This window comes from Rhinatrema bivittatum, chromosome 8, assembly GCF_901001135.1.
Source record: "Rhinatrema bivittatum chromosome 8, aRhiBiv1.1, whole genome shotgun sequence".
Taxonomy (NCBI): domain Eukaryota; kingdom Metazoa; phylum Chordata; class Amphibia; order Gymnophiona; family Rhinatrematidae; genus Rhinatrema; species Rhinatrema bivittatum.
Genome location: NC_042622.1, coordinates 40012115 through 40029227, shown reverse-complemented (window position 1 = coordinate 40029227; position 17113 = coordinate 40012115). Strand labels below are relative to the sequence as shown.

Sequence of the window (17113 nt, the reverse complement as noted above, 5' to 3'; positions counted from 1 at the left end):
TACTGCCGGGCAAGGAGTGTTCAGTGGTGGGGTGAGAAAGTTTAGACGATAACCCTGGCTGACCACAGATAGGATCCATTGGTCTGTAGTAATCATGTACCATATGTTGTGGAAAAGGCACAGGTGGTCTCCTACAGGAATGGTTGTGGAATTTGGAGGTTGGCTTCTGCTCTGTAGAAAGAGTCAAAAACCTGATGGTGGACCAGACTGCGGGGCTGGTTGGGCTTTTTGAGCCCTGGGTTATCTAGGCTGGCCTCTCTGGGGAGGTCTAGTCTGCCGAGCACGGGACGGAGGAGGATAATACAGACGTGGTTTATAGGAACATTTCCTAGGATCCCGTGTAAAAGACCTCTTGGTTGTAGCTGGGAATTCCAAGTGAAGAGAGGAGAGCTGACGCACGGTGTCATGATGGTCTTTTAATTGCGTAACTGTCTCCTGAATTTTGTCGCCAAACAAATTGCCCCGGTACATGGAAGGTCTGATAGCCTCTCCTGGACCTCCTGGCATAGGTCAGATGATTTGAGCCATGCCCAACGTCTGGTGCTTATACTTGCTGCCGAAACTCTTGAGGCAGTGTCAAAATGTTATATGCTGCCCTTACTTCATGCTTTCCAGCATCAAGCCCTTTTTGAATAATAGAGATTAAGGACTTCTGGATACTCATCTGGTAGGGTTTCAGAGAATTCCTGGACTTTTTTCCAAAGATTCCTGGAGTATTGAGTCATATAAAGCTGATAAGCTGCTAACCGTGCCATCACCATGGAGCCATGAAAGACTCTTCGGCCAAAGGCATCTAAGGAATTTTGTTCTTTAGCTGGAGGGGCAGAAGTGTGAGGTTGAGATCTTTTGAACTTCTTCTGAGCAGACAACAGATTAGTGGGGAAGTTGGCTTTTTTGAAATCCCGGAGCTGACTGGACTAAGTAGGTGGCATCAGTTTTTCTATTTACTGATGGAACTGTGCCTGGGTGTTCCCAGTTGCGTTGTAGCAGATCAATGAACACCTCATGAATTGAACTACCATGACCTCTTTAGGGGCATCGACAAATTGTAACACTTCTAGCATTCTCCTCCCTTTGCAACTTAAAAGGGATGGTTTCAGACATTCCTTGATTAAGTTGGCAAATGTAAGATCTTCAGTAGGGGAGTGGTGGCGTTCTTCTGGGGGTGAAGGCCCTGACCGGATTTAGTCAGAGTCTTGAATGTCGGAAGAATCATCACCCCAGGGATCATAAGGTGTATCTCCAGCACCTTGAGGGTGTTTAGATGGAGGTAATCAGTCCAAATCCAGCCGGATCTGGAGGTGGCACCGATGGAAAGGATGGAGGCACCGAAGGCATCAGTGCTTTCAATGGACATCGGGGTGGTAGTAGAACCGATGGTCCTGGAATAGGCTCCGGCATCTGTAAATTCTGTTCCTCAGAGGATAACGGAATCGGCAGTGTCTGGTCTCAGGGGTGCTGATGGCAATGCACCGATCAGGACATTGAGACTGTCAAGCAGCGGAGCCAGCATGGTAGGCATCGGATCGGGTACTGGCAGGGGCACCGGTGCAGACTGGAACCCTCGAAGTGCCTGGAGCACTGCCTCTTGGACTATCCTGTCCAATTCTTCCCTGGAAGCTGGCATCAGTGGCACAGCTATTGGGAGTGGAGACTCAGAAGGCATTGCCAGAGGGTCCACATGCATTAGTGGAGTCTCAGTTCCCAGCACTGGTGCCGGTGCGTAACGCCTCGATGTCCCAGGTCCAGAAAGGTATGGGGCCCCTTCTCCCTAGGACTTCTTAGTCGGTGGTTCCGTCGATGCCGATGACTTGCTGGTGAAAGCATCGGCAGAAATGTCCTATTGATGGTGATGCTTCTCTCGATACTCTGTCCGGACCATTTCCGGCACAGAGGAAGATGACTGATTCCTTCGAACGTAAAGAGGACAGTGACAGGTGGTCATAGATGACTCGATATCGTCGAGACTTCGATGGCGACCAAGTCGTTGAGGACTTACAACTCTGTGTGGCTTTAGCTAGAGTAGATGGAGATACTCGCTTAAAGACTAGCTCCATCTTTTCCAAGTGGACCCTGCGGCCCCACTACCGTTACCTCTCTCACCAAGTCCTGTGCTCCACTGAGAATTAGATCTAAAATTGCTCCCTCTCTCGTCTGTTCCTGAACCAATTGCTCCATAAAGCTATCATTTATTCCATCCAGGAACGTTATCTCTCTAGCGTGTCCCGATGATACATTTACCCAGTCAATATTGGGGTAATTGAAGTCTCCCATTATTACTGCACTACCAATTTGGTTAGCTTCCCTAATTTCTCTTACCATTTCACTGTCCATCTCACCATCTTGACCAGGTGGACGGTAGTATACCCCTATCACTAGTCTTCCCCGACACACAAGGGATTTCTACCCATAAAGATTCAATTTTGTATTTAGTCTCATTCAGGATGTTTATCCTGTTGGACTCTATGCCATCCCAGACAAAGCGCCACACCTCCTCCCGGTTGCTCCTCTCTGTCATTGCGATATAATTTGTACCCTGGTATAGCACTGTCCCATTGGTTATCCTCTTTCCACCATGTCTCTGAGATGCCAATTAAGTCTATGTCATCATTCACTGCTATACATTCTAATTCTCCCATCTTACTTCTTAGACTTCTGGAATTAGCATACAAACATTTCAAAGTTTGTTTTTTGCTTGTATTTTCATTCTGCTTTTTAATTGATAGGGCTAAGTTAGAATTTTTTAGCTCAGGTGAGTTTTTAGTTACAGGCACTTGGACTAACAATAGTATCTGCTCACCATGGAAAACTCCTGGAAGCCTGATCCACAAGAAATGAGAAAACTTTCCTCAATAGGGAAGTCAGTCCTCAGACTGATGCTCCCTGAGAGCAGAACAAATCCTGGATGTCACAGCTGGTTTGTTGGAGATACATAGATATATTTTGAGAAATGGTAGTTTTCAAACAATCAAATAAAAAAAAAAAATTGCCCAGCAGCCAAATTTAAGACTAAGTTTATGCACAGAGATTAAGAATCAAAAACAAACAAGATATTGTTTCCTTCAAAAGGGATATCCATAATAATGTGCCAAGCAGGCATGTTAGAGCTAGGTATGCCAATAGTGATCTTCTACAAAACCATGAGTGTGTTCTCATTCAACTACCATCTCTAAAATAATTCCGATAATTAGAAAACAGTGGGCTGTACTGGAAACATATTAAATCTTTCCTGTACCTCCCTAGGTTCACCTTTTCTTGCAGTAAAATTCTGAATAAGTGGCTAGTTCAATCAGATAGATATGGTAAGTATTTAAGGGAACAGAGTATCTGCCTAGTGGTTAGAGCAGTTGGCTGTGAACCACGAACCAGGGAAGCCAGGATTCAAATCCTGCAGCCACTCCTTGTGACCTTGGGCAAGTCACTTGACCCTTCATTCCCTCAGGTACAGATTGTAAGCCCTCTGGGGACAGGAAAATATCTACAGTACCTGTATTTAAACTGCCCTGAAGTGTCTAAGAGACTGAATATACATTAAAAAAAATAAAAATTGTTTTACTGGCATTACGCTGTTTTTACATATATTTGTATTCTTTGTTTTATTTTATGCCAATTACTGCAAGTACTTTTTTCATTTGTACCGTTACTTTGATTCAATAACACTTTCAAGTTTAAAAATAAAATTATCTATACAGCAATTAAAGGATGTGTAAGAACACTTTATAAAAAAAATTACAAAAATTCAGTTATATATATAATATATATTTTGGAGAAATTACTTGACTTATAATTTCATTTTCCTTAGTGTAGACCGATGGACTCAGGACCAATGGGTTATGCTCCCCTGCTAGTTGGATATGGAGTCAGACTTCAAAGCTGATGACACCCTTGCAGTAACCTCAGCCCTTCAGTATTCTCTGCAAAAATTCCAGAATTAGTGGGATTCTGACCACCCAAAGGGGGGAGGGGGACAATGCGTTCCTCGCACCAAGCCTCAAAATACTCTCCGGACCCGCACTTATGCTAGGGATGTAGAGATCTTCTGAGCGCGGAGTAAGGTGGCAATTACTGCCACAGAATATCCTCACTTCATCAGGTGAGCCCTCTCAAGAGCCAGACTAAGACAGAAGCAAGTCTGATCCTCGTGAAAGGACCGGTCCCTGTGCAGCGGGAGGCATGGAGTTGGGGAGGGCGGGATGCCTCCACCATAAGTCTCCGCATATCTGCAAACCACAGATGCCTGGGCCAATATGGAGCTACTAGTAGGATTAGTCCCCTGTAGTGCTCGATACTGCAAATGACCCTGCCTAGCAGGGGCCACGGAGGGAAGGCTTATAGTAACGTCTTGCCAGGTCTAAATGAAAGTGTTGATCCCCAGGAGCCACTGATCTCTTCTGTAACTGAAGAATCGGGGAACCTTCACATTGAGAGATGTGGCCAGCTGGTCAATGAATGGGAGACCCCAGCAATCTATCAGCTGAAAGGCTTTGGTCGACAACACCCACTCTCCTGGGTCCAGACTCTCCCTGCTTAGAAAGTCTGCTCTGTCGTCTTTTCCTGTGATGTGGGAGACAGATCTGTAGATGTATTTCTGCCCATTCCATAAGATCTATCTCCTATGACACTTGCTGGCTCTTGGTTCCACCCTGGCAGTTGATGTCGGACAAGCAATGACTGTAGCCTACATTACATGGACTGCTTGACCCTGGAGTATGTGGCTGAATTGTAGACATGCCAATCTAACTGTTCGGGCTTCCAGGTGGTTGATGTTCCAGAGGGCCTCTTCCTCAGTCCAACATCCCTGGACAATCAGTTCCTGAGTGTGAGCTCCCCAGCCCAGGAGGCTTGTGCCTGTTGTGAGGACCAGCCAGTTCGGAGAGGACAGGGTTACAACCCTGCTCAGATGAGCTTCCTGTAGCCACCACTGGGGCAGAGAGCATACTCCCATCAGTAAGTGGAGGCAAATCGAATAGTCTTGAGACTGCGAGTTCTAACGTGACAGTAGAGAGTGTAATCGTTCGCATGTGTGCCCTCACCCACTGTACTACCTCTAGGGTTACCACCAAACTGAGAACTTGGAGATAGCTCCACACTGTCAGGCGTATCGTGCTCATCAACTGATGCACTTGGACATCAACTTCTTTATCCATGTGGTCAGAAGGAAGACCTTGCCCTGCTTGGTGTCAAACCGGACTCCCAGATATTCCAAGGACTGGGAGGGCTTGAGACTGCTTTTGTCCAGGTTTATGACCCAACTGAGTTTCTGAAGCAAGGAGGTCACCCTGAGACTCTCCTCCACAGACTTGGCTGGATCAACCAGTCATCCAAGTACAGGTGCACAAGGATTCCCTCTTTTCTCAATGCTGTCTCTATGACTGCCATAATCTTGGAGAACCTTCTGGGGGCGGTGGCTAGGCCTAAGGGCAGTCCCGGAACTGATGCCAACCCAGTACTGCAAAGCATAGGAAATGTTGGTGTTCTTGACAGATTAGAATATGTAGGTAGTTCTTGAATAGGTCTAGGGAGATTAAGAACTCTATTGTATGGCCATTAACGGAGTGTAGGATTTCCATGCAGAAATGTTTCATTCGTAGATATCAGTTGATGCTCAAGGTCCAGGATGGGGCAAAAGGAACCTTCCTTCTTGGGTACAATGAAATAGATGGAATAACGTGCTGTATTTTCCTGGGGTGCAGGTACTGGGGTTTTAGCCCTCATCCTGGAGGAGCCTTAAGAGTAGTCTCCACTGCCTGCTTCTTGTGCTGGGAGTGGCAAGGAAACATATGTGCCGAGAAGTGCTGTGAAATTCCAGCGCATAACTTTCTCGTATGACCTCCAGTACCCATCTGTCCGAAGTGATCGACCCACCTCTGGAAGAAGAGGGACAGGCAACCCCCTATCTCCTCATTCAGAGGGTTGTCAGCAAATTTTCATGGGGGGGGGGGGGGGGGGGGAGATTGTGACGAACCCAAACCTGCCCCTCTTGGGTCATCGACTACAAAAGCGACAGACCTCCCAAAGGGCCGAGACCTCTGAAATGTCAAGTTTCTGTAGGGGCGAAAGCGTTGGGTGGATTGACCCATCATAGGCGAGGGGCACTGTAACTGCTCTCATCTTCTAGTATGCAGAGAGAACTGGAGATTCGCCCCATTTGCTGGCCAGCTTTTACAATTTGCTTCCGAACAGGAATGATCCTTTAAAGGGCATCTTTGTAAGATTTGCCTTGGAAGTTGCGACTGCTGTCCAATTCCACGGCCATAGCTGTTTTCTGTCCGCCACCACTGAGGTCACTCCTCTGGCCGATGTACGGACTAGAACTGAGCCTGCATCAGATAAAAAAGGCAGCGGCAGGTTCCATAATCACTCTGGAATTTACCCCCTCCTGAGAGAGTAGGAGGCACTAATAAGCTACCAGGGCACAGCAAGAAGCAATCTAAGTTCATTGCTACTGTGTCAAAAGGCCTGTTATAAATGGACTCCATCTGTCTATCGTGCACATCCTCCTAAGGCCGCTCTTCCATCCATTAGGATAGTTGTTCGCTTAGAGATGGCACAAACCAGAGCATCCACTTTGCATTTCCCTAAATGCTCTCCGACTGCTGGATCCAGTGGGTATAGAGCTAATGTTCATCCCCCTTTAAAACTTGCTTCTGATGCACCCCAGTCAACTCCTGGATGGCTTCCAGTACTGGAAAGCAGCAAGAGGCTTTTCCCTATGGAAATCAGAATGGGGTTGTTCTTTGGTTCTGTCATAGTCTGCCCCAGGAACTCACAGCATTGTCAGGGCCTAGGAAACCAGGGCCAGCAATTCGTCTATGGAAAAGCCATAACATAGTCAGATACAGTTCTAAATCAGGGGGTATTTCCCCATCTTCCAAAGGAATCTGTACCCTCGCCTTCATCCGTGCCATCCGGGTCCCTGCCAGGGATGCCTTTGATGAGGCAAGGCATGCCTTGAGGTCTGCCAATAGGACTGGGAAAAGGAGGGCTTACCGGCTGAGGTTTCGTTCAGACAGGGGCAAGTGAGGGTTCTTCTTGGTGTTTGGGTACTTGCCAGGTTCTTGTGGCCTGGTTTGGCAACAGGATTCTGGGCTTGATGAACCCTTGGTCTGACCCAGTATGGCAATTTCTTATGCTCCTAGACTGTTCCTGTACAAAGGTTTGAAAGGCCCTGGAAAAATTACACCCGAGAAGGCAGTCGGATGGGTCCATGCCTAGCACAGGAGGTACTGGGGTAGGTGCTGCTGAATTTCCCTCTCCCATGGATGACCCAGTCCTAGGGGTACTCAGATCCGGGGCATTTCCAGTTAAGGCTGTGGTTAATGACACAAGTTGGAATCCAGGTCAGACTGTGAAGCCCTAATATAACAAGCAGCACAAAGAGAAAGGTGCTTATGTTTCTTGGCTCCCAGAGCCACTGGCTGCAGTAACCGTGTGCAGTCTGCTTGTGCTTAAAATTTTATATGCACAGATTTCAGGCACTTAGGCGGGATGCAGCGAGGTGCACACACAGCCCCTGCACCTTGCTTTACCTTTCTGTGCTTAGTAGGTTGCCTATATATTTACGCATACAACATTATGCACACTGTGCGTACCAAAGTTATGGAGGGCAATATGGCACACACACAAAGACACACTCAAGATGGTGCCACAACAGCCTACCATGTTGTGTGCCAACCAAGCCTAAAGCATGGCCTAGTCCACCAGGGGGCTGCTCAACCCACTCGGAAGCCCACTTCTTACCCCAATGGGATCAGGACAGACACTGATATGGCGCACCAAGCTAGGAAACTAGAAGTCTTACCAAAGCCCCTCCAAATGTCTCTGAATCGGAAGGTAAATCAATCTTTTTTTTTTTGTTTTTTTTAAACACATACAGGTCGATACTGTAAGACCGCGGGAGAGCGGACGAACGCCCGCTCTCCCAGCGCGCGCACAAGCCCTTCGCCGGTGCGGGCGATTCAGTATTTAAATGAGGTGACGCGGGAAAAACGGGGAAAAGGAGGCGCTAGGGACACTAGCGCGTCCCTAGCGCCTCCTTTTTGTCAGGAGCGGCGGCTGTCAGCGGGTTTGACAGCCGACGCTCAATTTTGCCGGTGTCGGTTCTCGAGCCTGACGACAGCCACGGGCTCGGAAACCGGATGCCGGCAAAATTGAGCGTCTGGTTTTCGGCCCGACAGCCGCGGGCCGAATTCAAATTTATTTATTTTTTTTTTTTTTACTTTTTTTTACTTTTGGGGACCTCCGACTTAATATCGCCATGATATTAAGTCGGAGGGTGCACAGAAAAGCAGTTTTTACTGCTTTTCTGTGCACTTTCCTGGCGCTGGAAGAAATTAGCGCCGCCCTTTGGGTCGGCGCTAATTTCTTAGAGTAAAATGTGCGGCTTGGCTGCACATTTTGCTTACTGGATCCCGCGCGCATACCTAATAGAGCCATCAACATGCATTTGCATGTTGAGGGCGCTATTAGGTGCCGCGGGTGGGCCGCGTGTTTTCCTCCCCTTACTGAATAAGGGGTAAGGGAAAACACGCGTCCAGAGCAGGCTGACAGTGCGCTCCGACGGAGCACACTTTACTGTATCGACCTGTTAGCCGGTAAGCACTGAGCCCAGGTGAGTAGAGAGTCTCCGGCTGCAGGGGAGAGAGCTTTGGCCTTCACCATCGCTCGTCTTCCTGCACCCACTGCCTAAGCAGCAAAGTCCACACCAGGAACCAGCTACTGGACCAAGGCACACCTCTGAGGGATCTCAGAAATCGCTTCAGGAATTCTCAACTGGGGGAGGGACCTTTAGGTATCACTGCAGGAGACCAGGGCTCAATTTTTTCTCCAATTTAAATTAGAATTTCTCCTTCCAAAAAGTACAGCAACCCCCATAGGGAGAGGTATGTCCACCATGTGCTGAAGACCAAGAAATACTGAAGGGCTGAGGTCACTGCAAGGGTATATCTAGGATGACGTCAGCTTTGAAATCTGACCCCATCTCCATTTCCTGGCAGGGGAGCATAACCCATTGGTCCTAAGTCCATATAGCTACACACTAGGAATTGCCTTTTTTTTTTAGCCAATTTCAAATCAAGTTATATATCTAAAGAATGTCCATGTGAGAAATACTATATTATGAAAACTAAAATTATATGCACAAGAATGGTACAACACAAGTATTGTATTTAATCCTTAAGACTAGATTTGCCAATACAGGAAAATTTTCAACATTCCTTTGATGAAATACAATGATTGGTTATAGATCACGTATCCTTATACTAGCATGTATGAGACTGTTCTTTGCGATCTAGTTTTAAAACTTTGGATGTTTGTTCTATACTGTTCATCTGATGGGACTTAATACAGGAGTAAAGTGGAACGTTTCCTTCTGAATGAAGGACTACCTGAATTGAAAGCTAGTCAAACTTTTCCCCTGCCTTTGAGACCCAATAGTGAAAAAGTACTTCAGATCAATGGGAATTCTAACAGTTTTGGCTTTTTTTTTTTTATCATGATAGTTACATATTTTATATCCTCCAGTGATTTTTTTTTTTTTTTTAAACTAACAGGTGCAATATGTGGCAATACTGAAAGAGTTGTAGCCACCCGTTCAAATTTTAGCCAATTAGTGATGCTTAAATGAGTGATGTGCTCAACACTGATTGATGAGTCTATATTCTGTTTTATGTTCTTTACAAGATCACAGAGATCTTCAATCTGTAAAAGGAAAGTGGCGATACAAGTAAATCCCCTGAAGAAAAGATATGTTCTCAAAACAGTGCTATGTCAGACTACAGATCACAATAAGGGAAGTAATGTTGTCCCAAACTGTTTTCTCAAGCAGCAAAAACTGTATATAAAAATGTCTTCAGAGAAAAGTGATGTTCCTTCTCTGAATCCAACTGGCCCTCTTTTTCTCCTCTAGTTATGGAAGTAAAAGGATAGGTATGGGTTTTGTTTTTTTGTTTTAAATGGTTTTATATGGGTTTTTTCTACTCCATTGCTTTGGCATAAGAATACTGGGTAAGCCTATGTGCTGTACCTCTTAATATCAATGAGGTCACAGGAAAAGTCATGTAGTGTACACACTCTCCTTCTGTAGGCAGGTTAGCAAACTCACGTGTCTGGACTGCTCTACCAGAATGACAACAAAATGAAACATTAAAATTAAGACCCACATATGCTACTAAAGCAAGACCAGCAGACTCAGGCATGCCAGAAAAAGTAGGCCAAGATAGCCTGAAAAATGAGTGGCAGCTCTGAACATTTCATGTGAGAAAGATAACGGAAAAAACTAAAAGGCACATGCTCCGAAACAAAAAAGTTTCTAAGAAAGCTCTGGAAGAGGAATCCAAATTGTGCTGTCATAGATGATAAACTACTTTCCTCAGGGAACAGTCACTCTGGGGTTTCTTCACTCATCCTTTCAATCTATTTTGCTTACTATTGCCACTGCCAGATACTAATACAATTCAGTGTTTGTGGGCTCCTTTTACTTCACGCTAATACAGTCATCAAAATCAACATAGCAATACAGTATTGCAGTAGAAAATCTCAACAGCACCAGAATTAGTTTCCATGTCTATGTCTAAATCATACAGATAAGAACACATTCACATTGGCAATACCATGTCTACTGATAGGGTATAATTCAAGTTTTGTCTTTCAGATTTTTAGAACTAAAATGTCACAAAACATGCAAAACTTGATTCAAAGCATCAAACTAGGTTATCCTCCAAATAGTTTTTAGAGCCAGAAAAGCATAATTCTTCAGTGAAAAAAAATGTGGGGGGAAGAGATCATGTTCGTTCTCAAAAATCGTAGTGTTTTTAAAAATTGTGGCACTGAAGAGGATGGTGACAATCACTTCGCCCATATTTCAGAAAAATGGGCAGAACACATCAAAAACTTGAGTATAAATTAAAAGTTTAGCAAATGCAATTAGAACCACATCACTACAAACTCCCTAATATAAAACAGTTTATAAAAAGTAAACTATTTTAGCAATTAAAATTGAAAAGGTATATAACCAGTACAGAAATCTACACCACATTCTTCCATATGATCACTAAACAAATATTTATTATTTTTGTTTAACAAGTTATGGATTTAGAACTTAACTGAAGTTAATTTTATGAGAACAAGCTGGTTAACCTAAAGGTGGAACAGAAATAAGGAATGTAAGTACTTTTCATAGGGTCAGAAGGGAATAATGTTACACAGTATTCCCAACCAGAAATTGGAGTATAACTGCAGTGTTCTCGCCCAGGATGTGAAATGTAACCGCGTGTACAGTTCTCACTTGATTTGAAATATAACCAAAATATTCTCACCTGTGATCTGCAATGTAGTGTGCACAATGTTTTTACCCATGATGTGAATTACCGCGCACAAGTGATGTGAAATACCACGCATACAGTTTTGCCCGTGATATGAAGAACATCAGCCAACATATTTATTCCCCTTTATCTGTAGTGTCACTGCACATGGAGGCAGCCACACATAGTATCTCCCCTTGACCTGCAGTGTAACTAAATACACAAGCAGACAGAATACTATGATCCACAATTTAACCACATACAGCATTCATTAGTGTCCACTTGTAATTTGCAATGTAATCACAAACAGGATGCAAGTACAGCATCAAGCAGTGATCTGCAGTATAATGTATGTGTTTCAGTTAGTGAGTAATTTTGGTAGGATGAATATTCTTTACAGGATTTTTCAATTACTGAGAACATTATCCAATGCCACACTACCTACAACATAACCTATACTAGTATTGCTTGTGTATTCCTGTGATCTGCATTTTACAGATACACATGAAAGATGTGCATAGGGCATTTGCTTGTGATTTGCACCGTAAATCTATTTGATACACAGTATCCACCTATAGTCTCCAGTTTCAGAATGCATTCAGTCATTTGCATCATACATATATAAAATTAGGATCTTCACAGTGAAGAACTGTGCAACTGTGAGCGAAGAACACAGGTGGCAGGTAGCAACCCGTGTCCAGTAGGGCAAACGCGCATAGGCTGCAAGAACTGCAATGAAACCAGAAAGGCAGAGATATGCCCAGTGCTTACACATGGCCAGTAGTATAATTGCACAAAAGTGTATTATACCTTGTATCGACCCCGTTCGTCAATGTAGCTGCATCACCAGCAGTGACATTTGGTATCCACCAGTGATCTGCAGTTTAAATGCACACAAACTGAGGTAACTGTTGTCCACCCTTACTGCCAAAAGGAGCAGATACACATTGTATCCACGCTCCACAAATAAGCAGCAGTACACACTGTATCCATCCAATTGTGATCTATTGTGGAATTGCACACAGGCATGCAATAGCATCCACCCATGATCCAGTTTTATTGCATACTGGCAGGATACTAACAGTATCCTCAAACTCCAATTGGATGACTATGTAACTGTGGATGTGCAAATGATGCACATGGTGTAACCAACGTCCAGCATTCTTCTTACACTGGCATTCGTGATAAACTGAAGAGCGATTCTTCCCTCTTGTTCACACATGATGTATAAACAGCAAGAGTTCTGCTGTAGTATCATAGCATTGTCTCCCTCAAATGTGTTATTTAAAGCCAGAAAGACCCATGTTAAGTTTTTTTGTTTTGTTTTAATATTTGGAATACACAACTATTTTTTTTTATTTTTTTTTTATTTACTGCTTGTTTTTGTTTGTTTTTTCCTGCAACTTTAGTTTGGGGTTGTATTTGGCTGACAGAGGAGGGCTTGTTCTCTTAAGCCCTACCCTTCAGAGCGCGATCCAACGCTTTTTGGTACTTTACCTTCGAGGTGGGCTGGTTCTGGCCGTGGCTTTATTCATATTTCTTCTCTCCGTTGCCTTATTAATATCTGAAAAGAACAACCCATCTGTTCAATGCTATGAAACAAAAACAAGATTGTCAGCACATTTCAGCGACAACAGGAGGAAAAACAAAATGTACACAACTAAACAGTATAATCAGAGCCATGGAGCAGAGATTTGGGTACTTTGGCAATGTTTATTATTCTAAACGATTATAAACAGTTACTAAATACAGCACCATTCTTTCTAGAGTTTTCCATTAGAATTTAAAGTTTAAAAAAAAGAAATACATTATACCAGGTTTATTTCCAACAGCTAAATTCTGCAGTCAGTGAAAGCATATCGAGACTGCCTCGGGTATAAATGGCAGTAGTTAGTAGCCTTGAAGCTTCACCTTCTTTGAAAGAGAGATTAAGAAAAGCAGAGGACCAAATCATGGGTCTTCAAAAGCACTGGTTTTCAATCTGTGGACTGGAACCCCAAAATGGGTCACAGAAGACTTGCCGGTGGATTTCAGAAAGAAATCCCATTAGGAGAATCAAGAGTAAAATACAAATGTCAAACAGCAGTATGTTTAATTTTTTTTTTTTTTATATCTTTAGAAAGGAATTGCCAGCTTTGCAATCACAACCCAGAAGTCTGCGAAGCTGTAGTTTTACAATATCCACAACTGAAAGCTGGAAAAAAAAAAGATGCAAACTGAATAATTTATGAGTCCCGTGATTTTGAAGTGTAACTGGAGACCTGCTCCAGTACAAGAGGTTAGAATCAGTTTTAGAGCTGAGAAAGATACCAATAACTTTTCTGCTCTTCCTCCATAGCAACAAAAGATTCAGTTGAGTAACAGAACAATCCGAGTTTGTTTCTGCTTAGGCATGACACCGTTTTGAAATCGCATTCACAAATACCCCTGAAAAGGGGTATAAAAAGGCAAGAATTGTGGGCTACTCAAACTAGTAAACTAAGAGCAACACACATTTTGAAATAAAATCTCATTTTATCAGGTGTTTTATAGACAAGAGAAAGATCAAGAGCACTGTCACATTTTTTTGCCTCCACATCCAGACTGCTGAAATTAGTTTCTAAAGTCTTACCAAATATGCAACTTAGAAAAAAGTCTTAAATCTTTGTACTTATTTTGAGATCAAAAGAAAATGAAATTTTATGTGGGAGAGCAACAATTCTTATTCAAATCTGCATGCCTTGCAGCATGTTAAGGTGGAAGGAACAGAGGTAGAGCTGAAATACCAAGGTCTGTTCCAATTCTGCATAAAGTTTCTAAAGTACGGTTTTCACCAAAATGAAAGGAGACAGTGCTGAAAAGAAAACTACAAAAACCACAAAGGGCAACCTTTGCTTAATACACTAAATACATATTCTAAGAAAGCTCTGCAATTATATAATGCCAATTATTAAACATTACATAAACAGCATTATACATTACAAATTCTCTAGTAAATTATACCAGTGTATAGTGTAACGATAAAGAAAATGAGGCATATAAATGCATCTTATCAGTTGACCAATGAAATTGTTAAATATTTTTATATCTATTTCTCCGGACTTTAATCCTCCTCCTTTGCAAGATACAGTGCAGATTTAAGATGTTTGTTTAGTATCCCGAAAAAGCACTGAAATTAGTCAGTAATCCACTACATTGTTTTTCAATACTGGAAGCGTTCTCTTTGGATGCTTAACTGTTAAGCTTTTAGTAAAATTATGTACATATTTGGCAGGCATGAAAAAACTTTATTTTGAAGTGGTTCAACTTCATCTTGGCTTTTTTTTTTTTTATTTTAACACAAAAATAAAACTGATGTTGATGACAAAATGATTTTTGATGTTGCCGCAAAGGAAGAGTAAAATATAAACTTCAGAATTTTCCTGATACTACTTTTTATTGAAAAAAGTCAGTATCTTTGAATGTTTCCAAGAAATCAGAAAATGGTTTGTAGAGCAAATTTTTATGTAAATGTAGGTGGCCATAAAATGCTGCTAAACATTAGAACTGTGAAGGTTCAGATCAAATGAATTTTAAACAAGAAATAAAGCAGCAACTAAGAGGGTGCTGTGCACAAACACCACTAAATGGACAAACTCAAAGAAAGACCCCACTGCCTAGTACACAGAATATTTTATTCTAAAAAGGTGTCACAAAATAGATTTCTCCTGCAGTCTGCGGAAGGAATTGCCTTCGTTTACTGTTATTCACGCTGGATTTTCATAAGTTTCAGTTTGCAGTATTTATTAGCAGCATGGAGCGGTTTTTTGCCTTACCTAATCTATACCCTTTATAAAGGCGACCCTTCTCACCCTCCACAGCAGCCTGGGCCTCTTCTTCACTTTCAAACTGCACGAACCCAAAGCCACGGAACAAGCTGAGGGCTAGAAAAAGTAACAGTAGGGCAAGAGCAGTTATAGCTACAGGATACCAACGGCCACCTGACATGCCTCACTAACCTCTTAAGAATTAAACAACTGAAATTATAGTCAGAAGTTACACCCAGATCCATTTAATTTTGAAGCAGTGCTCAAAACTAAAACATCACTCTGTTCTTTGTACTAGTATTCAAGATGGAACATCAGTTTTCATATTACTGGTTTTCCAATATGAATAGCACAGCATTGGAGATCTGGAACTGAGGATTATCAGCAATATATCAAATCCAGTGCTCTAGGATTCTACTATGATTAACAATTTATACGCCCTTGGCTTAACCACCCTGTTTATCTTCACACACTAAGTCTCTGCTTTGCTCTGTACCGCACCCTCTCAAGTATTTTCTGCTTCCCTTCATAAACAAGCCAAGGACTACAGTGACCTCGTGTGGCTGGGAAGGCCTGACAGAGGTCCCCATATAGAGTCACTTCTATTGGTGCTCTTTGAAGAGCAAAGAGGTTAACATAAGAAGAGCAGCTGCTTAGGTTCCTCCTCAAGAGCTCTCTGCAACTTGGTAGTAGGTCAATTTACAATGGGAACCAACCCTAGGGCTCCCATTTAACAAAAAACACTAAGCTATCAAACTACCTCTATCAAATATTAAAATAATTTGAAACCACCTACACAGCTAAACAGTGACTGAACATTTGAGCACCCAAGCTCAGCTTGTAAAACTTTTAGCTGGTTCAATTTAATGCAGCAGTACTACCCATATCACCGTTTAAATCAAATTAGATTTTGACTATTCATTTGTTGGTTTCAGAATTAGTCCAAAGATATCAACTTAATTACTAGATTTGAAATTTTTAAAAATCTCTTGCCCTGAAGTCACTTTTCTAACAAATATCAAAACGTAACATTTTTTAAATAAACAGGTGAACACTTTTCAGCTCTGGTGCCACAGACCGCAGAAGCCCAGAATTATCAGATATGTGGGATTTAATTTTGAAATGCCATTTTGCCTTTTAAATATCAGTTGAATTGATCACAAGTACCACCCTGGGATCTTGTGCAAAGTTCATGTTAAGAGTATTCAAGTGGGACAATAAACATGTAATATTCACTAAAGAAAGTGTTAGAGCATAAAAGGCATGAATAAAATACTTTCCTTTTTGTCTCTCGCCCCCAATCAGTCCTTAGTTCTCTTCTCTTCCCTCCTGGGTGCCTTCTGCTTTTGCAGAGAGCAGCATTTATGCTTACATGCTCACTGAGAGGTATATAAGTACCAGCTTGAAACAAAATGTTGTTCTACCAGAAATATGACAATGGCATTAATGCACCTTAGTCTCCTGAAAAGTGGAATAGGGAAAGGAGGAGGAAGCTTGTGGAGATAAGACCAGGTAGTACAGTTGCTAAGGCCAGGGCAGAAACCCATGCTTTATGGTAATCATTCCAACTGGAAACATGATATCCAGGAGAGAGGCTGCCATTGTATCAGGTACAAAAATTAGGGCCTGATTTACTAAGCAAATTTCCCAAACAGAATAGGAGAAAAGCCTTAGTAAATGACACCCCCTACCAGTAAATTGTAAGCCATTAGGGGGATAGGGTAACACCTACAATACCCGAATGTAATCTACTTTAAAGTGGCTAACTAGTCACAGGAGGAATATAAATCAAAACTAAATTGGTAGAAACCAACATTGCATATTGTTACTGATTTGCCAAACTTTGCTTAGGTTGTATTCTATTTTTACATGTAGCACAGGGTTTGTAATAAAGCACACATGCTCTAGATTTGTTTAGATCTATCAAGGTCGGAAGCTCAAAAAATTCAAACATTTAAGAACAAAGTAAACAAAAAAATCTCTTCAAAATTTGCTCTAACTTATGATTCATACAAAAAGTTATTGTAC

At 42.4% G+C, this 17113-nt stretch overlaps 1 protein-coding gene across 1 annotated transcript in view; it reads right to left on the bottom strand.

Moving 5' to 3' along the window:
* NCOA5 (nuclear receptor coactivator 5) overlaps positions 1-17113 on the bottom strand; it is a 210131-nt gene that overhangs the window by 132837 nt on the left and 60181 nt on the right. The window contains 2 exon segments of the mRNA XM_029613483.1: positions 12798-12864; positions 15095-15202. Coding sequence (XP_029469343.1) covers positions 12798-12864; positions 15095-15202 — 175 coding nt within the window.